At 40.4% G+C, this 18,039-nt stretch overlaps 1 protein-coding gene across 8 annotated transcripts in view; it reads right to left on the bottom strand.

Moving 5' to 3' along the window:
* The window catches only part of LOC138758165 (ankyrin-2-like), a 355,676-nt gene that overhangs the window by 182,703 nt on the left and 154,934 nt on the right, over positions 1-18,039 (bottom strand). For all 8 annotated transcript variants that reach the window (XM_069926699.1, XM_069926701.1, XM_069926700.1 and 5 more), the window contains 2 exons: positions 13,270-13,342; positions 2,901-3,045 (listed from right to left, as the gene is read on the bottom strand). In XM_069926699.1, coding sequence (XP_069782800.1) covers positions 2,901-3,045; positions 13,270-13,342 — 218 coding nt within the window. The remainder of the gene's footprint in view (positions 1-2,900; positions 3,046-13,269; positions 13,343-18,039) is intronic.

Raw genomic sequence — 18,039 nt, 5'->3', positions numbered from 1 at the left:
TAACTGATCCAAGGATGAGATTTTCAATAAAATCAGTTCCATAACCAGCACTCCCTACTTACACATACACAATACTGTCTAACTCCATCTCCTGCTTCAGATGATTTTCTGCTGAATGTTTTATCTTATTATATTATTATATTCTTATACTCATCTCTTCTGGTGTTCTCCTGTCCTCAGCTTCTATTCTCCACTGAGAATTAATCCCACTCAATCCTGTTCACCTATTCATTGGCTATGTTTGTCTGTGGACCAGTAACTTCAGCAGGTTCAGGTAAAAGAACAGTTCTTTTTAGCCAAAGCTATCAAGATCTTTAATCTCCCTTTACGAACTACAGGTATACCCTGCTTTACGAATACTCGCTGTACAAAAATTTGCTTTTACGGATAAATCTGTGTTTGCTATCTAAAAGAAATTTGAATGGGCTTTCACTTTTACGAAAATAGCCTTCCCTAGTAGAGAATGGGTCTTCGCTTTATGCCATTTTGGCTGACAATTATCTGGTCAAGCATGCCAATTGGCCAACTGTCCCTGTGATCCCTCCCCACAGACTCCTGTATAAAGGTGACTGTTCCAACTCAGTGCAGGATAACCAAACAGTAGGGATATGCTGTGTTCTCGTGAATTACAACCTATTGATTTCTCCACATCAGTCTCCTGAGTGATTGATGGTGGATCAAAAGATTTCATAGGAACATTCTAGTTTTGAAAAGCGGACTATTATCTGAACTCTAATCCTAACCATGATCTACCATAGGGCCACAAAAGATCAGTCTGCACGACTGAAACATCACTTTGTTGTCCTTGCACTAACTGAAAATGTGAAGGTCGATTTATTAATCCTGTCATATTTATTTATCTCTTTCTGTCTTGCATTGTTGATATATTTTTTAAAATAAATAACTTTTTTTCTGTTTTGCCTTTATGGAAATCAAAGTTTTTACTCTTGTGGTTAATGTACCTTGTATACCTGTTTGGTGCAGCAATCAAGAATCTTGGTTCATCTGTGTGATAGTATAGATTCTATCACTAATGTGTATATGTACAGATTGTAGTGTAGGATGTCTGTGATTGGCTGAAAGAGTAGCCACGCCTACTGGCAGATCTTAAAGGATTGCTCCTAGCCAGACCAGGTCATTCTGGACTGGTCGACCTACTTGTGATATGCTCCAGTCTTTTAATTAATAAAATTGTCGAGCGCATCAAAAGAACCAAAGACTTGTTGATGCAAACCAAGGCTTTTATACACATTGGTGATAGAATCTGTACTATCACAATCTGTACATTCCACTCATGTAAATGGCAATCAACTCACATTGAAAATCTTAATTTAAACAAAAGATTATTTTCAAATCCTTTCGTCGTCTCGTCTCTTCCTGTCTTTCTCAGTTGCAGCATCATAACCGTTGGAATCAGTGGGCACTGGCCTTTACAAATCAATCAGCTTACTTCCCTCCAGGGTTTAGAGGCACTTCGTTGTCCGAGCTTGGAAATTCTCGACTCCTCTCAGGTGATTTGAAAAACTCATAATTTGACCAGGTTTTCAATTATTTATCATAAGATCTCAAATGGTTTTGATCTGATAAATTTCCTTTGGGATATTTTACAACTTTAAAATCCATAAGATCAACAGAGAAGGATCTCTGAGGTGTCCCTGCCCCCCCACCCCCCTCCCCACCAACCATCGACATGATCTACTGAAGTAAGCTTTAAAAATCATTAAGGGCCCTTACCACGCTGCACACAGCATCTTTCATATACTCCTGTCGTACAGAGAATCAGAACCATCAAGCTGAGAAACAGTTTCTTCCCACTTAAAGTGAAACCTGCTAAATGACTAATGAACTGCTCATACCAACTCTTTGACACTCATCCATTTATATAACAATAGATATTTATTTTTACATCTGTACTGCACAGAAATTGCTTGCAAATATGTGTGCTATGGCCTATACATGTGTTTGTATGTTTTTACACCAATGACCAAAGAACACTGTTTCGACCAGTGTTTCTCCACTGTTCCCCCACACCTTGATGAAGGGCTCAAGCCCGAAAGGATGATGAGGTATCTTTACCTTTGCTACATAAAGGCACTGTTTGACCTGCTGAATTTCTCCCGCATTTGTGTATTTTTTTCACTTAACCACGGTGTCAACAGAATCCTGTGTTTTACCTCTGTTTCAACCAGTTGTAATTTACAATTGCATAATAACTTGGACTTGAAACATGTTACATAAATTAAGGATTTTTTTAAAAAATGATCAAGGGAATGAGTGTTGAGGGGTTCCCTCCCCAGTGTCCACGTGCCTATGAGTACTAAAATCAACTGCACACCACAACTCCTGCAAAATAGAGATCAGAGAAATCTTAAACTTTTTTGGACATGCTTTCTTGCTGTGTTATCAAGTCAACTGAGCTGATAATGCAAGATGCTAATGTATCTGCGAAGAAAACATGGAATGGGGGAAAAATGTGGATCTATGACAGACAGTGAAACACTTCTTGAGTTAATTAACGATGAGCTCACATTATGGCTTGTTGGTATTATTCTAAGCACCAAGCAGAATTACACAGATATTATGTGGTTGAAACTTCTTGAAATCTAAGAAAATCTAAATTTGGCAGAACACATGAAAACCACTTCCACTGGGTTTGCAGACCCTCTCGAGGTGTAGGTTTGCAGATACCCTGACTTCTTCTGACCTCTTGCATTTTTCTCTTACTGGTTTTTATGAGGGTACCAAGGCTCCAGCCTACACGTTTCATTAGCTTCCTGGGAACAAATGCGTAGCATTCCATGAAAATCTGTTTGACACTGTAATTTCTCTTGGCATGTGAAACAAATCAATTACTACAGCATTTTGATCAAACTTCCAAAAACAAATATGATCAAAATTACCTATCTGACCGTTCTCCAAGGCGACCTATTCCCCTGTACATCATATTGTCCAGGTACCGACTGCTGGGTAGAGAGTCATCTCCAAGTTCTTTTAGGTCTTCTGGTCTAAGATACTCTCCTCCATCGCCTGTCATGGTATCATCTCCTGGGAGTCAAAAGGCAGTTGGTCAATCAGCAGCTGTGTTAAAGCTGTCATTAGATGCCAATATGTTTTAGAAAAATTCAGCGAGAAACTAATCATTCACAGTAAAGCAGCATTGGAATAAGCCAATGTTTTATTGCTAGGAGCTTAAGGAAAATATATTAATGGGCTAGTACGAGCTGCAATACATCACAACAGATCAGACAGGAAGTGAGGCCTTGGGAGATATTTATTTGACCATTAAATAGTGAAAATAAACAACTTGTGACTCATTTCCCAAGTCCATTTCCTTGATTCTGGTTCTTCAAAACTAATTCCACAATTGTGCATCTGGAATGAAAAGAAAATTGTGAAGTGCTGTGAATTTATTTCTTTTATTGGCAAGATCTGCAAAGCACAAATGTAGAACTCTGCTCTACTCTTTCATTTGGTCTTGGATCAGTTGAACAGTTGCTACTCCAGTTACACTCTTCGCTAACTTTTGTGTGGGAATGTCATTGGCACCTCGTATTTCCTCTAAAGTCCTAAGAGATTTGTAAATACGGCTACTTCATCAGCATCTATTATGTCGCAAATCTCTGGTCGAGATAGAGAACATGGCTTCTTGCTCTGTGTAATATAAATAGTCATGAGAAAAAGCAAACGAGTAAATCAGACTGATTTTCATTTTTCCCTGGTGGAAAATGCCCAAATGTAACTCAATACTTCCATCCCCTAATAAATTGGGGAAAATGGAAACAAGTATTTTGAAAGCTCCATTGGATCTTGTGAAGGTGTCAGTGTCCAGATTAGTATTACTGCTTTTCAGCTCTGAACAAATCTCGATGTTTCTTGTTCAACAATGAGGAATTGTTTTGGCTCCATGATTTTATCCTGTGGATCTTTGTGCTCTACGGTTTGTGGTTTGATTTAAAATCAAAGCATGCTGTCTCTTCCTTTAAACCCAGGCCCTCCTGTTCTGAGCGCTTCTATCCTGGGAAAAAAAAGATTGTGACCATCCAGTTTACCTATGCCCCTTACAAACTGTTCTTCCGCATGAAAGATTATTCAGTCTTCCACCGAGATTGGGCTGTTTCGATGAAGCAACGGAGTTACAATATATGTATGGAGGTGGGCAGCTAGGTGTTGGCAGCTGGGTTAAGGGGAATATTCAAGTTACATCATGCAGAGAGAGAGAGAGAGAAAATAAAATCTGTGATTTCATATGACATGATCAGGAATGATAAAGCTGGTGTTAATATTCAACAATGGTGGGTGATGTGCAGTAGGGGATCAGCCATCTGACAATTATCCTGTTCACTGGAATGTGTGCACTGCAGTTCGGTAATCCACTGTCGCCCACTTACATCACTGGTGAATCTTAAATGTAGCATTAAAAATCAACTCCAATTTAGAATTATATCTGGCGAGGGTGCACACTAAAGTATACTGTTAGAATTCACAAACTGCATGTAGGCGGCTAATCAGAAGCACTAAGCTTGAGTTGCAAGGCTAATCTAATTGTTATGCATTGTCCGGAGCCTGGGTGGAATGCAATTTGGCCCTCAGAATGTCCAGAGTTTTGTAATAAGAGATGTGAGTAAACTAAACATTGCGTTACCAGCAAAGAGGAAGCACAACGTAATTGAGACAACTATCAACACAGAAAATGTCAGAGGAACTCACTGGGTCAGGCAGTAAGCATGGAAGGCAATAGATAAGCATCCCTGGCAGGCAGCATCCATGGAAAGCAACTATCAAACTATCAATAGACTTTGAAGGGAGTAAAGCAACAAAAAAATTGCAACCTACTGTAGAGATTTATTAATTTCTGAGATGATTGTGAATAAAAATGTTCTCCTTTAATTAGCAAATAAAAGAGAAAAAGGAATTAGGTTTAATCATTCACAACTTAATACCGAAGGCACGGTTGGTATGACGGTTAGTGCAATGCTATTACGGCGTCAGCAACCAAGGTTCGCAACTGGCGCTGTCTTTCAGGAGTCTGCATGTTCTTCCCATGACCTCTGGGTGCTCCGATTTCTTCCCACCCTCCAAAAAAAAGTAACAGGGTTGCAGGGTAATTGGTGAATTTGGGTGTCACAGGCTCGTGGGCGGTATCTCTAAAAAAAAAATGCACCATTTTCTCCAAATTCACTGACGTAATTAAAAGGAACGAGCACAATTTTAATTTCTAGTCACGTAACAGAAGTGACTTGTAAATCCTGGAACTAAAAACAATCTGCTGGAGGAACTCAGCAGGTCAAACAGCGTTTCTGGGAATGAAAGGAAATTCTGACATTTCAGGCCCAAGATCTTGCAGCAGAGCTGAGAGGGGAGAGGGAAAAAGGTGAGGGGGTGGGAGGAGGGGAAAGAGGGGCCAGGATGCAAAAGGTGATTGGAGGAATGCTGGATGATGGCAGGTGTGGCCGTGAGTGGGAGGGGTGGAGCTGGGACAGAAGCAGGTGAGTGACAGGGGGAATTGGGTGGAGCCATACTTGAGGGTCATGAGCAGGAATAAAAGGCTACAAATGCTGGAATCTGATAATTAAGGGTGGTGATAATGCCAATCATTAGTGAGAAAAGTGAAGACTGATGGAACAAGATGAGGGAGAAGATTCAGTGGGTGAAAACAGTGAAATGTTGTGTCAACTTAATGAAGTCACACCCTAATGCATTAGCCTTGAAATTTACAACACACAGCCACACTTGCAATGACCTGGCAAATTTAAAACAATAATGTCCTAAAGTGGTAAAAGGTGGCCAACAGCAAACTATTTTGCTTTGGTGCACACTCGAGCAGACTATTTCCTGAAAGTACTTCATTAATAGAAATTACGACACAGAAAATGGATAAAGAAAGTGGAAGAAAATTTGATCATAACTTATAAATGGGCCAAAACTTTTCCACTTTTGACCAATTTTCTGCCAAATTTAAATGACCTAATCAACATTTCTTTCGCTATTTACAGATTGGGAGTTTCCTAAACTCCGTAAAGTTGAGGCTTTTCTGATCTTTTCTAATCTTATCTGGGAAGTATATAATTTTAGACCTCATCAGAAAATTTCTGCCCTTTATGAACTACTTTTAAGATGTCGCGATTGCTCTTTATCTAACATTAAGGAAGTTTGGGAATATGACTTTCAACAACTACTTACTAAAGATACGTGGGAGTCTATTTTGAAAAATGCACCTTCATCCTATACCTGTGCTGGACATTCCTTAATACAATTTAAAGTAGTCCATCGGGCCCACTACTCTAAAGTTCAATGAGCTAAACTTTACCCCAATATATCCTCTAAATGTGATAAATGTACAACTCAGGAAGGCTGTTCTGGCGACATCCCTCCCTTTGTAACCACTGGAAAAAGGTATTTACTACACTCTCTTTAATTCTTGATGTAAATCCGTCTGTGAGCCCTTTTATTGCTATTTTTAGAGTGAGTGGACCAATGGACTTAATTTTAACTCCATCTCAATCCCATGCGGTTGCCTTTACTCCCCTGATTGCTCGGGGGCTCATTCTGCTGCAGTGGAAAGATGTCGTCCCTCCCACACGATGATTATTGGATTTGGTTGCATCCCTTTCTCCAGAGAAAATTAGGTGCTCAAATCCTTCAACAAGTATAAATAAAAATTCTCTTTGGGGAGTTATTTTTTCAATTATTTTCAAAATTTATAGATCAGTTATTTTGCACTTTATTATATTTTCTTTTTCTTCATTATTTGAACTCTTACTATTGAAATTAGTAGTTAACTGCAGGCCTTAATTGTAAACACTGAGATAATAGGTTGGGGTTTGTGATCTGCATCTGGTTCATTTTGACTTCTATTCAGGATGATATACTTAAACTCTGGGTTAAGACTGGTTTTTGAAAACTATCTGACATTATCTAATCAAGGTTGTTCAGTGCTCACTCTGCTTGGGTACAGGATATCTGCTGGGCCTTTTTTTGTTCTGTGCCATTTTCATCTGTTCTGTCATTGCAAAAGGATGGTTTGTTTCAGGGGTACGGCGTACAAGGAAAAGGAGGTCTGACTGCAAGTGTGAGGAGATCCTGGCTTTTTAAAACTTGGACCACAAAACACCACAGCACAATAACAGGCCCTTTGGCCCATCTGGTCTTTGCCAAATTATTAGCCTGCCCAGTCCCATTGACCTCCCAGCCATGTACCTATGCAAAATTTTCTTAAATATTGTAATCGATCTTGCATGCAGCACCTCCACTGGCAGTTCCTTCCAAACTCTCACCGCTCTCAGCATTAAGAAATTTTCCCTTCTGTTCCCCTTAAGCATTTCACCTTTAACCCATGCCCTTCAGTTCTTGTATCACCTAACCTCAGTGGAAAAGGCCTACCAGCATTTACACATTTACTCATGTTTTATCTTTTTACTAAAGAAAGAATGTATTTATTTGCCTTAGTGATATTGTAGCGAAGATTCATAAATTAATTCTGAGGATAAGATGTCCTCTAATGAGGGAACATTGAACAGAATGGGCCTTTCCTCAGAGTTTAGATGAATGAATGAATGAATGAGATATACAGAATTCTGAGGAGGGTTGATCATTGGGAGATTCTGAATGTTTTTCATGGTGTTGGCATTGAGAATGAAGAAGCCATACCCTCAGGATAAGGTTTATGGCTCAGAGGAGGAAGAATTCCATTCTCATGAAGATGGTTAATACTGGGATTTTTCCATCTTGGGATTCAGTCAATTACATATTACACAGTAAACAGGAGGGAACTGCAGAGTGCAGCAGAATCGAGGGATCTGGAAATATAGATATATAATTCCTTTAACATGGCATCATGGATAGAGAGGGTCATAAAGAGAGCTTTTAGTAAATCAGCCTTCATAAATCAAAGTTGGAAAGTTATGGTGAAGTTGCACAAGGCATTGGTGAGGCCAAATTTGGAGTACTGGATGAAGGTTTGGTCACCTGACTACATGAAAGCTATCAATAAGACTAAAAGTGTACAGAGAAGATGTACAATGATATTGCTGGGACAGAGAAAGATTAAACAGCTTAGGACTTGTTCCCTGGAGCATTGGAGAATGAGGGGAGATTTGATAGAGGAGTACAAAATAACGAGTATAGATCAAGTAAATGCAAATAGGCCTTTTCCACTGAGGTTGGTTGAGACAAGAGCAAGTGTTTGGGTTTTGAGGCAATGTTTACAGATCGGTGATGGAGTAGGAAGTGTCGAAGAAACCGAAAGGCTGCAGAGAGACTCGGACAGTTTAGGAAAGTGGGCAAAGAAATGGCAGATGAGATAGAATGTTGAGAAATGTACAGTTGTACATTTTGGAAGAGGAAATAAACAGGCAGATTATTATTTAGATGGGGAGAAAAATTCAAAATTTGAAGTGCAAAGGGACTTGGGGGGTCCTCGTGCTGCATAACCTAAAAGCTAACCAGTATGTTGGATCGGCAGTAAAGAAAGTGAATGCTATGTGGCATTCATTTCAAGAGGAATAGTGTATAAGAGTAAAGAGGTGTTAATGAGGCTCCATGGGGCACTGGTGAGGCCTCATTTGGAGAACTGTGTGCAGTTTTGGGCCCCTTATCTTAGAAGGGATGCAATGATGTTGGAGAGAGTACAAAGAAGATTTACCACGATAATTCCTGGAATGCAAGGGCTAACATATGAGGAATGTTTAGAGACTCTTGAACTGTATTCATTGGAATATGGAAGAATGAGAGGAGGTCTCAGAGAAACATTTCCAATCCAGAAAGGATTGAACAGAGTAGACTGAATAGGATGTTTCCCTTGGTAGCATAGTCTTAGAATTAGAGGGCACCCATTTAAAACAGAGTTAAGGAGAATTTTTTTTAGTCAAAGGCTCGTGGATTTGTGGAACTTGTCGCCACAGACAGCTATGGAGGCACGATCATTGAGGGAGTTTAAAGGGGAGATTGATAGATATCTAATTAGTCAAGATATCAAGGGATATGGGAAAAAGGCCAGAAAAGGAAGTTGGAATTAAATTTGAGAATGGTTTAGCTCAGGGTGGAATTGCGGAGCAGACTCAATGGGCCAAATAGCCTACTTCTGGTCCTTTGTGATCTTGTGAAGAGGAAACGAGTTAAGGGTGAAAAGTGAAATGTTTAAGGGAAACATTAAAAGGGAAGTTCTTCATTCAGGGGGTGAAATGAGCAGCCAGCAGATGTGGTGGACCCACCACTACCACTACTTGTGTTGTGTACGCCCATTGCTCTCTGCCGAAAATGTTGCCCCTCAGGTACCATTTAAATCTTTCCCCTCTTGCCTTCAACCTGTGCCTTCTAGTTGTAGACTCCACTACCCTTGGGGAGAAAAAAAAAGTTGTGCCTGCCACCCCTTTCTTTGCTCCTCATAATTTTGTAAGAACTCCCGTCAGCCTCCTTTGCTCCAAAAAAAATCAAACCCAGCCCATTCAATCTCTCCTAATAACCTAAGCCCTCCAGTCCAAGCAGCATTCACGTGAATTTTTTTCCGCACTTCATACAGTTTTAATCACTTCTTTCCTGTGGAGAGATGGGAAATGCACCAATGACTCCAAATGCAATCTCACCAATATCTTGCACAACTGTTACATAACATCCCCACTCCTAAACTCAATGCTACAGATTGATCACTCTGTCTATCTGCGTTGACACTTTGCGGGAACTCTGATGTTGAAATTAGCCTCTTCCCCAACTGAGGAGCTAACTTTTCTGACCAGCCTCTTCCCTTTCCAGGGCTATCATGAACCTTAAGAGTTATGGACTCCCCAGAACTACCCACTTATACTTCATCCAAAGACCTTTCATAAGATTACTATCCTCCCACTCGTAGCACAATCCACATCCCAGCTCAAAATGTTTCCCTGGACCCACCTCTGGCCATTTTACACCAATGAGATATGTTTATCATTTGGAAACTTTGAGATTCCTTCTTACGAGAATCCTGTTACCTTATGATCTGCTGAATCTCTCCTCCTCCATCTCTCACCTTATTTGAAGAGGTGTCTGGGACGCCTCTCATGCAGCAGTGGTTTCCTCACTCAATACCCCACCCATTTTTTCTTCCTCTACATCACACCTGAAGCTTCTGTACCCTGGAATTGTTGAGCTGCCAGCCCTACCCTCCATGGTGATAATGTTCATTAGCCTCACCAGTCAACCCCATTTTGCCTTCTGGGGCTCCTGGCACCTTTCCAGGATGACGTCTGCTCTCCCAGTAAACAGACAATTTTATTTCTCAATCTGTCTGCACCTCCCCCTCAATTGTACTTTTATATCCTATAAAGTGAAGCAAGGCAGCATCATCAACTGCTATACATCTCTCCTGGATGAGCTCCATCCCTTCAATGCTCATTTCGAAGGAGAAAACGATGAAGAACCCTTGTCAGCTCCCACTGCCCCTAGCCACTCTGTGCTCCCAAGTCTCTGAGGCTGATGAAAACAGAACCTTCTGCAGGGTGAATCCTCAAAAAGTGTTGCTCAGATGGTAGACTTGGCCATGTCCTTAAAACTTGTGGAAACCAACTGGAGTTTTCAAACGAGATAAACACATTTTTAAAAGGACATTTTCAAACTCTCACTACAATCGTCAGAGGTCCCCACCTGATTTTAAATTGCATCTATTTTTACGATGCCCAAAAAGAGCAGTGACCTTCCTCAATGACCAAAAAAAAGGTGGCATTTCTGAAGCTGTTGCAATGGCAGCGGGAACCCGGGAAAGTGGAGATCGGAAATTCAGCGCCACTCCAAAATGTTCAACCGCCCGATCCTAAGGCCAGCAGCTCCATACAGACATTAAATGGCCTGTTGGAGGAGTGGACAGTGCTTTATTTTAAAATCCTGCAACCACGTGCTCAAGATGGCGGGACATGTTGGGCAGTGGCCTCGAGGGGTTGCAGACTCTGTGGAGTAATAGATCACTGCAAGGCACCAGTAACAGGGATAATGTTGCATTGCCTGTGGGCTCGAGAACAGTTTCTTTCCAGTAGCTATCAGATGCTTGAACCTCCCCTCGTTACACTAATCATGGACTGTTTCAACAGCATAAAAGGACTGTCTGCACTATTGCAGGTCCCTGTCTGCACAAGGATAACTGTGAATATGTATTATCTATCTTTTGTATTCAATTCAGTTAGTTAACCATTTTAGCTTATTCAACAATTATCTGTTCAGCTCCAGCAAGTAAGAATTTATAGACATTGTTCTTATGTATATGACAATAAACTTGTAAGCAACTCAATGTTCGAGGGGAACACACATCATTTTTTGGAAAATTTTATTTAAATTTCACATATGCATTAAAAATTATACAAAATAATTGATTAATACATAGTGATTTAAACAACCCCCTCCCTCATAAATAAAAATCAGCCCCATTGAAAGGAAGGAAAAAAAAAGAACATCTGGATGTTATTTAAGTAAAATCAAAATTATTAAAACTATCAACTAAAATCAAACATATCTTAATTTTAGGAGTCGTAAGATTCAGGTTGGGTGATTTCAACCTAATTCCTACAATTTGAAAATATGATTTCCAAATCTTTTGAAAAACTTCAAAATTATATGTATCCAACGACCTATTTCAGTTGTCATCTACCCATTCCCAAATACACATCTGACTTTCAAGTTGTTGCCATACACTTTCTAGTTACCGCTAGGGCTATTTCAATAAATTCTCTTTGATATTTATGTTATTTCAATTTCAATTCTGTGTCAAAAATGTTTCCAAGTTAAAAAAAATTTGGATCTTGAGGAAACTTAACTTTTGTAACTCTTTTCAAAAAAATAAACCAAATTCTATCCAAAAGGGTCTTAGAACTGAACATTCCCACATGGAATGTAAAAAAGTACATTTTTCTTTATTACATTTCAAGCATTTATCTGAAAAATTAAAATTTAATCCATTTAATTTCTGTGGAGTAAAATATAATTGATGTAAAAAATTATATTGTATCATTCTGTATTAGTTGTAGTATCCTGACAAAGTTCTGACCAAGTTTTTTCTTGAATATTTATTTTTAAATCATTCTCCCATCAATAGACAATAGATAATATGTGCTGGAGTAGGCCAATTGGCCCTTTGAGCCAGCACCACCATTTATCAGATCATGGCTGATTTTTCCCTTTCAATAACCAATCCTTATCCAACTCTCTCTTAAATCTATCTAATGAATTTGTCCCCACTATCCTCTGTGGCAATGCATTCCACAGACCCACAACTCTCTGGGTAAAAAAATTTCTCCTCATTTCTGTGTTAAATGGCCTTCCCTGAATTCTTAAACTATGCCCTCTAGTCCTAGTCTCACCCATCATTGGGAACATGTGCTCTGATTTCACCTCGTCAAGCCTTTTGATAATCCTAAATACCTCAATCATGTCTCCCCTCATCCTTCTAAACTCCATTGCATATAATCCCAGACTTTCTAACCTATCCAAGTATGACAATCCTCCCATCCCGGGAACTAACCTTGTGTTTACACTGCACTCCCTCTTTAGTAAGTATGTCCTTTCTTAAATATGGTGACAAAACTGAACGCAATACTCCAGGTGAGGTCTCACCAGGGCCCTGTACAACTGCAGGAGGGCTTCTCTACTCCTATACTCCAATCCCCTCTTTATGAAAGCCAACATACTGTTCACCTTCTTCACCACTTGCTGAACCTGCATGCTAGTTTTCAATGACTGGTGGACAAGTACGCCCAGATCCCTTTGCACCGTGACTACGAACTCCTCGTTTATGGATTCCTTTTTGCAAAGTTGTATACATAATTGAAATAAACTTTTGAATAGTTATATCTATAATTAATTGTTCCAAATTACTTTATTCAGGTAATACCAAATCTGGGCCAAAATGATCTCTTTCCTACATACCTCTTGACTGAAACAAAAATGTGATTTTCCCAACTTGCTACCATTATCTGAAATCCATTTGCTACTTCCCACCTGGATATCTGGTGAATGAAACAGCCTTTAAAATTGATTGAAATTCAGGACTCCTGACTCAGCCAGACTTGGTTGGCAAAATGTTAAATTTTATGGAACAAATGTAACACAAAGATCAGCATAGGGTAACAGAAGTCAGAATTATCAAAAACAATGAACAAACATTAAAGTTAATACTTTAAATTCTAGGTTGGGAATGATTTAATGGTGTCATACATTTTTTAAAATAATTTTAAACATGAATGAGGAATGCAATTTTAGAATGGTAACATACCATATAATTGAAAGAATTGTCAATAGGAATGTGCATCTCACCTTCTTCATCTGAGACATCCAAGATCTCGGTCATTGTCTCAGGTACATTCAGTTTATGTTTCTCCGTTACAGTCTGTAACCAGCCAAAACAAAAATACAGGACTATGTTAACAGCACACAGTAAGAACCACTGGATGGCAGCATTATGAATCAGCAAACCTCTGTGTCATTGTTGATCTATTGATTTCCTGTGACATTTCTTTCCTTTGCCAAAATGCAGCCATTTATATCAATGTGATAGATTGATATATTCTTTTCTATCAATGCAATATCACAACATTAATCAGTAAATAAGCTTTTTGTTTGCATGCTTTGAGGAAAATTGCTTCTTCATTTTCCTCCTACTTTAAAGGTGCTCACAAATAAGACCTGTTTTTTTAAACAATAAACAGAAGATATGGGTTCATTAAAGATAATGGGAGACTCCCTTTGGAGACAGCTGCCCCTCCTTATACATAAAGCGCGTTTGGTGCAGATGGAAGTTGACCCCAATCAGGTCCCGTATCAACCCACAATCTCTCAGAGTCTCAGCTGATCTATGCTCTGCTGGGCTGGAGTCTCATCCATTTTATGCAATGATAAAAGAAACATATAAACCACATTATCAAAAGCTCATAAGAGCACAAAATGCCAAGAATTAAGGTTCCAAGAAAATGTAGAATATAAATGGGTGATAAAAAAAGAATTTGCTTTAAGGAGTTAAAGATTTTAATTTCACACTGTGAAGGCCCTTAATTGCTGACAAATTTATATTGAAAAGATTTACATGAATAATGGTTTTCATTATTGATTATTTATTAAATTTAATTTTTAATTTGGAGGTACAACATGGTAACAGGACCTTCCAGACCATGAGACCGTACTGCCCAAATACATCCATGTGACCTATTAACCTTCTAATTCCATACATCTTTGGAATGCGGGAGTAAACTAGAGCACCCAGTGGAAATCCACACAGACATGGGGAGGATGTACAAACTCCTTGCAGACAGCGCTGGATTTGAACCAGGGACACTGCTGTAGTAATAGTGCTGTGCCAACCACTACACTACCGTGCTGCCCATATTTAAGTTATAGACATGTTATATATAAATGTCTGACATTTATATTTTTATTTTGATGTTACATATAAATCTATCGCCTCTTAGAGTCAGTTGAAAGGAAATTATTGCAGAAATTTATGAGGGTTTTATGTTCATTTAGAAAGGCATGAACTGTCGGCATGGCTTTCTACAGGGGAAATCCTGTCTCACTAATTTTATTGAGTGTTCTGAGGAGATGCCTATGGAGATTGATTAAGGCAGGGCAGCAGATGTTGTAATCATGAACTTGGGTAAGACATTTAACAAGGTCTCACATCGTAGGTTAGTCCTGAAGGATATCCAAGATAAGCTGAATTAGACACCATGTGCCTTAACTTTGCAAATGGATCCAAAACCGGTTTGATGATAGGAGGCAAGAGTGGAAAGAAGCTTTCCTGACTGCGAGTTTGTGACCAGTGATAAGAGTGGAATCAGGCCATTTGGCCCATCAGGTCTGCCCCAGCATGGGTGATTTACTGCAGGGATCAGTACGAGGGCCTCTGTTTGTTTGAAGACTTGGAGTTTGTGATATATATTAATTAACTTGGATGTGAAGGTAGGTGGTATGATTAGCAAGTTTCCGGATGACATGAAAAATGTTATGGAGAGTTACAAAATTTGTCTAAGGCTACAGCAGGATAGAGATCAGTTAGACAATTGGGGAGAGCATTTGGCTGATGGAATGTAATCCTAAGCAGTACCAACTGATGCGTTTTGAGGAGTCAAAGAGAGAGGATTTGTACAGTAAATGGTAGGCTTCTAAGGAATATTGATGAGTAGGAGACCTAGGTGCCGAAGACCATAATCCATTAACAGTGTTACACAGTTGGATAGCTGGTGAAGGCAGCATGTAGTCTGGTTGCCATTGTAGGTTGGGGTATACAATACAAGAGCTCAAACCTGAAGCCTGCATCTTCACAAAACACTGGAGTATTGTGTGTAGTTAAACAAGAAAATCTGCAGATGCTGAAGTATCGTGCAATACACTTTTACTTCCTACAGATGTTGTGTGACATGCTGACTTCTCTGTATTGCAGTATATTGTGTGCAGTTTTGGTCACCCACAATAGGAAAGATGCTCTTGAGAGAGTGGAGAGATTCACCAGGATGTTGTATGGATAGAAGACTTTAGTTCGGGGAAGAGATTGGATAGATTTGTTTTCCCTTAAGGCTGAAACATAAGGTGATACATAGAGCTGACCTGTGAATAAAGTTATTAAAGATGTGGATAGTCAATTTTTTTTTCAAAGGTAGGGGTGTAAAGGTTTAAGTCGTTGTAATGGAGATCTGACTTTTACATATAGAGTGTTTGCTATCTAAAATGTGTTGCCAGAGGTTGGGGTGAAATCAGATACCATTGTGATGTTTAAGAGGCATTTCGGCAGACACTTATATAGATGAGGCAGAGAAGCATACATGGGCAGCACAGTTATCAGTTGATGTTGTCTTAGTACCAGCAACTAAGTGCTATCTGCTCAATCTCCCTGTGATGATATGGATTTCCTCGCAGTGCTCTGGTTTCATCCCACAACCCGGTGATGGGCAAGTTAGGAGGTTAATTTGCCTTTGTAACTTGCCCTGAGTGGGTCAATAAGTAATAGAAGGCCCTGACAGGAGTGCCGGATGCAGTAGATGACCCCTGCAGATTGACAAGTGAAGTGTTGCTTCACTTGGAAGGACTGTTTGGGGGCTCGAACTAGTGGTGAGGGAGGAGGTGTGGGTGTAAGTGTAGCACTTCCTGCAGTCACAGGGGAAGGAGCCAATGAGGTGATTAATGGGAAGATATTGTATCTAGTGCTGCCATTGTAGCCTTCTTTATATCAGAGAGACTGGATGCAGACTGGGAGTTCGCGTCGCTGACCTCATCAATGACAGGGACCACCCAGAGGCCAACCATTTCAAATTCCGTGCGTCATTGACACACCATGTCTGTCCATGACCTCCTGCACTACCAAGTCAAGGCCACCTGTAAATTGGAGGAGAACACCTTGGGCAGTCTCCGACTGGATGGCATTAATGTCGACTTCCCCAGTTTCTTCTCTTCCCTATACCTTTGTCTCATTTCCTCCACCTCTCAACCCATTCACAGAAACACCCCCCCCCCACTTTGCTAATTGTGTCCTCCCTCCCTTATCCGCCTATTGCTGTGGGACTGTGTTCCTCCCTTCCCAACATTTTATTCGGGCGCCTGCTTATGTTTTGCTCATACCTTGATGAAGGGCTCAGGCCCGAAACGTTGGTTATGTATCTATAGCTTTGCTCTGTAAAATACCCTGTTTGACCTGCTGAATTTCTCCAGCATCATGGGTTTACTTCAATCACGACATCTGCAGACATTTGTGTTTTACTCTCTTGTCAGTGTGATTCTGTGTAGTGTACCTTCAGTTGTCTTGGCTGTGGTGTTCAAATCTGTTAGCTGATTGGATATGTGAGCATTAAATTTACTGACAAAAAGCAAAGCTGTTTTCAACTTCCTCATGCGTTATTTCAAAGAGCAAATGTCCAACCACTTTTCATTGTTATGCTGAACAACATCTTCATGCATAAATTTAATCTGCATTGTTCTTTAATTTTAAAAAAATTAGATATACACCTATAGCACCGTAACAGGCCATTTCGGTCCACGAGTCCATGCTGCCCAATTTACACTCCATTAACCTACACCCCCGGTGCATTTTGAATGGTGGGAGGAAACTGGAGTCCCTGGAGACAACCCATGTGGTCGTGGGGAAATGGTTCGAATTCCTTACAGACTGCACGAGATTCGAACCCAAGTCTAATCCCTATGCTGAAGCTGCAAAGGCGTTGTGCTAACCGCTATACCAACCCTGCCGCCAAATCTACTCATATGTTTTCCCCAATTAAATTTTTAGGCTGCCTGTTCCATAAACTGCCCATCCAGTCTTGCATCACAAGCAAATGTGACCGTCTGCAGATGTTGGTGCCAAATGCAATACACACCCGTGCTGAAGAAAATCAGCAGGTCACACAGCATCTATAGGAAGTAAAGGGTGACCAATGTTTCAGGCCTGGACTCTTCATCAGTGTATAAGCAAAACACAGTCAGGATAAAAAGGTAGGGGAGGAGGAAGGGGAGAGGAGAGGGCAGAAGAGCCTAGGCTAATGACAGCCAGTAACTGAGTCAATCTGGCCTACTGCAGGGGGCAACGTCTGTACCTGCAGGAGTGTAAGGGGACAGGACAATACCTGGCCGACTGAATGGATCAAACCCGACCCGGTCAGGTGTCAATCACCCTCCAGGATATAAGCCTGTGCCGGCCTCCCGAGGCCTCACACTGAGTTGCTGCAGCCACAGCCAGCCTGGCTCTGTGGAGATTTTTGTGGATTAAAGCCTGTTGTTCAGTCTTTACCTTATGTGTGTCTGATTCTGTCCAACAGTGCACCACACTGATTTACAGGCTTTTATACACAACGGGCAGGGACCTCATGACCCAGGCTTTTTGGAGAAGGGTCAAGGTGTTTGAAGCTTTATACAAGGGGGGGGGGGGGCATAGTCACAGAACGGGGTGGATCCAGGTAATCAGGAATACAGCAGTTCACTGCAACTAACAGGTAAGATGAAAAAGATGGACACAGGTGGGAAGATAGAAGAGATAAAAGCTGAGAAGTAATTTGTGGAGGGCTCCAAGGATATCGCTGGCAGAAAGGAGACAGAGGGACACGGAAA

This window comes from Narcine bancroftii, chromosome 3 (genome assembly GCF_036971445.1).
Source record: "Narcine bancroftii isolate sNarBan1 chromosome 3, sNarBan1.hap1, whole genome shotgun sequence".
NCBI classification, from domain to species: domain Eukaryota; kingdom Metazoa; phylum Chordata; class Chondrichthyes; order Torpediniformes; family Narcinidae; genus Narcine; species Narcine bancroftii.
This window is presented reverse-complemented; position numbering and strand designations above follow the sequence as displayed.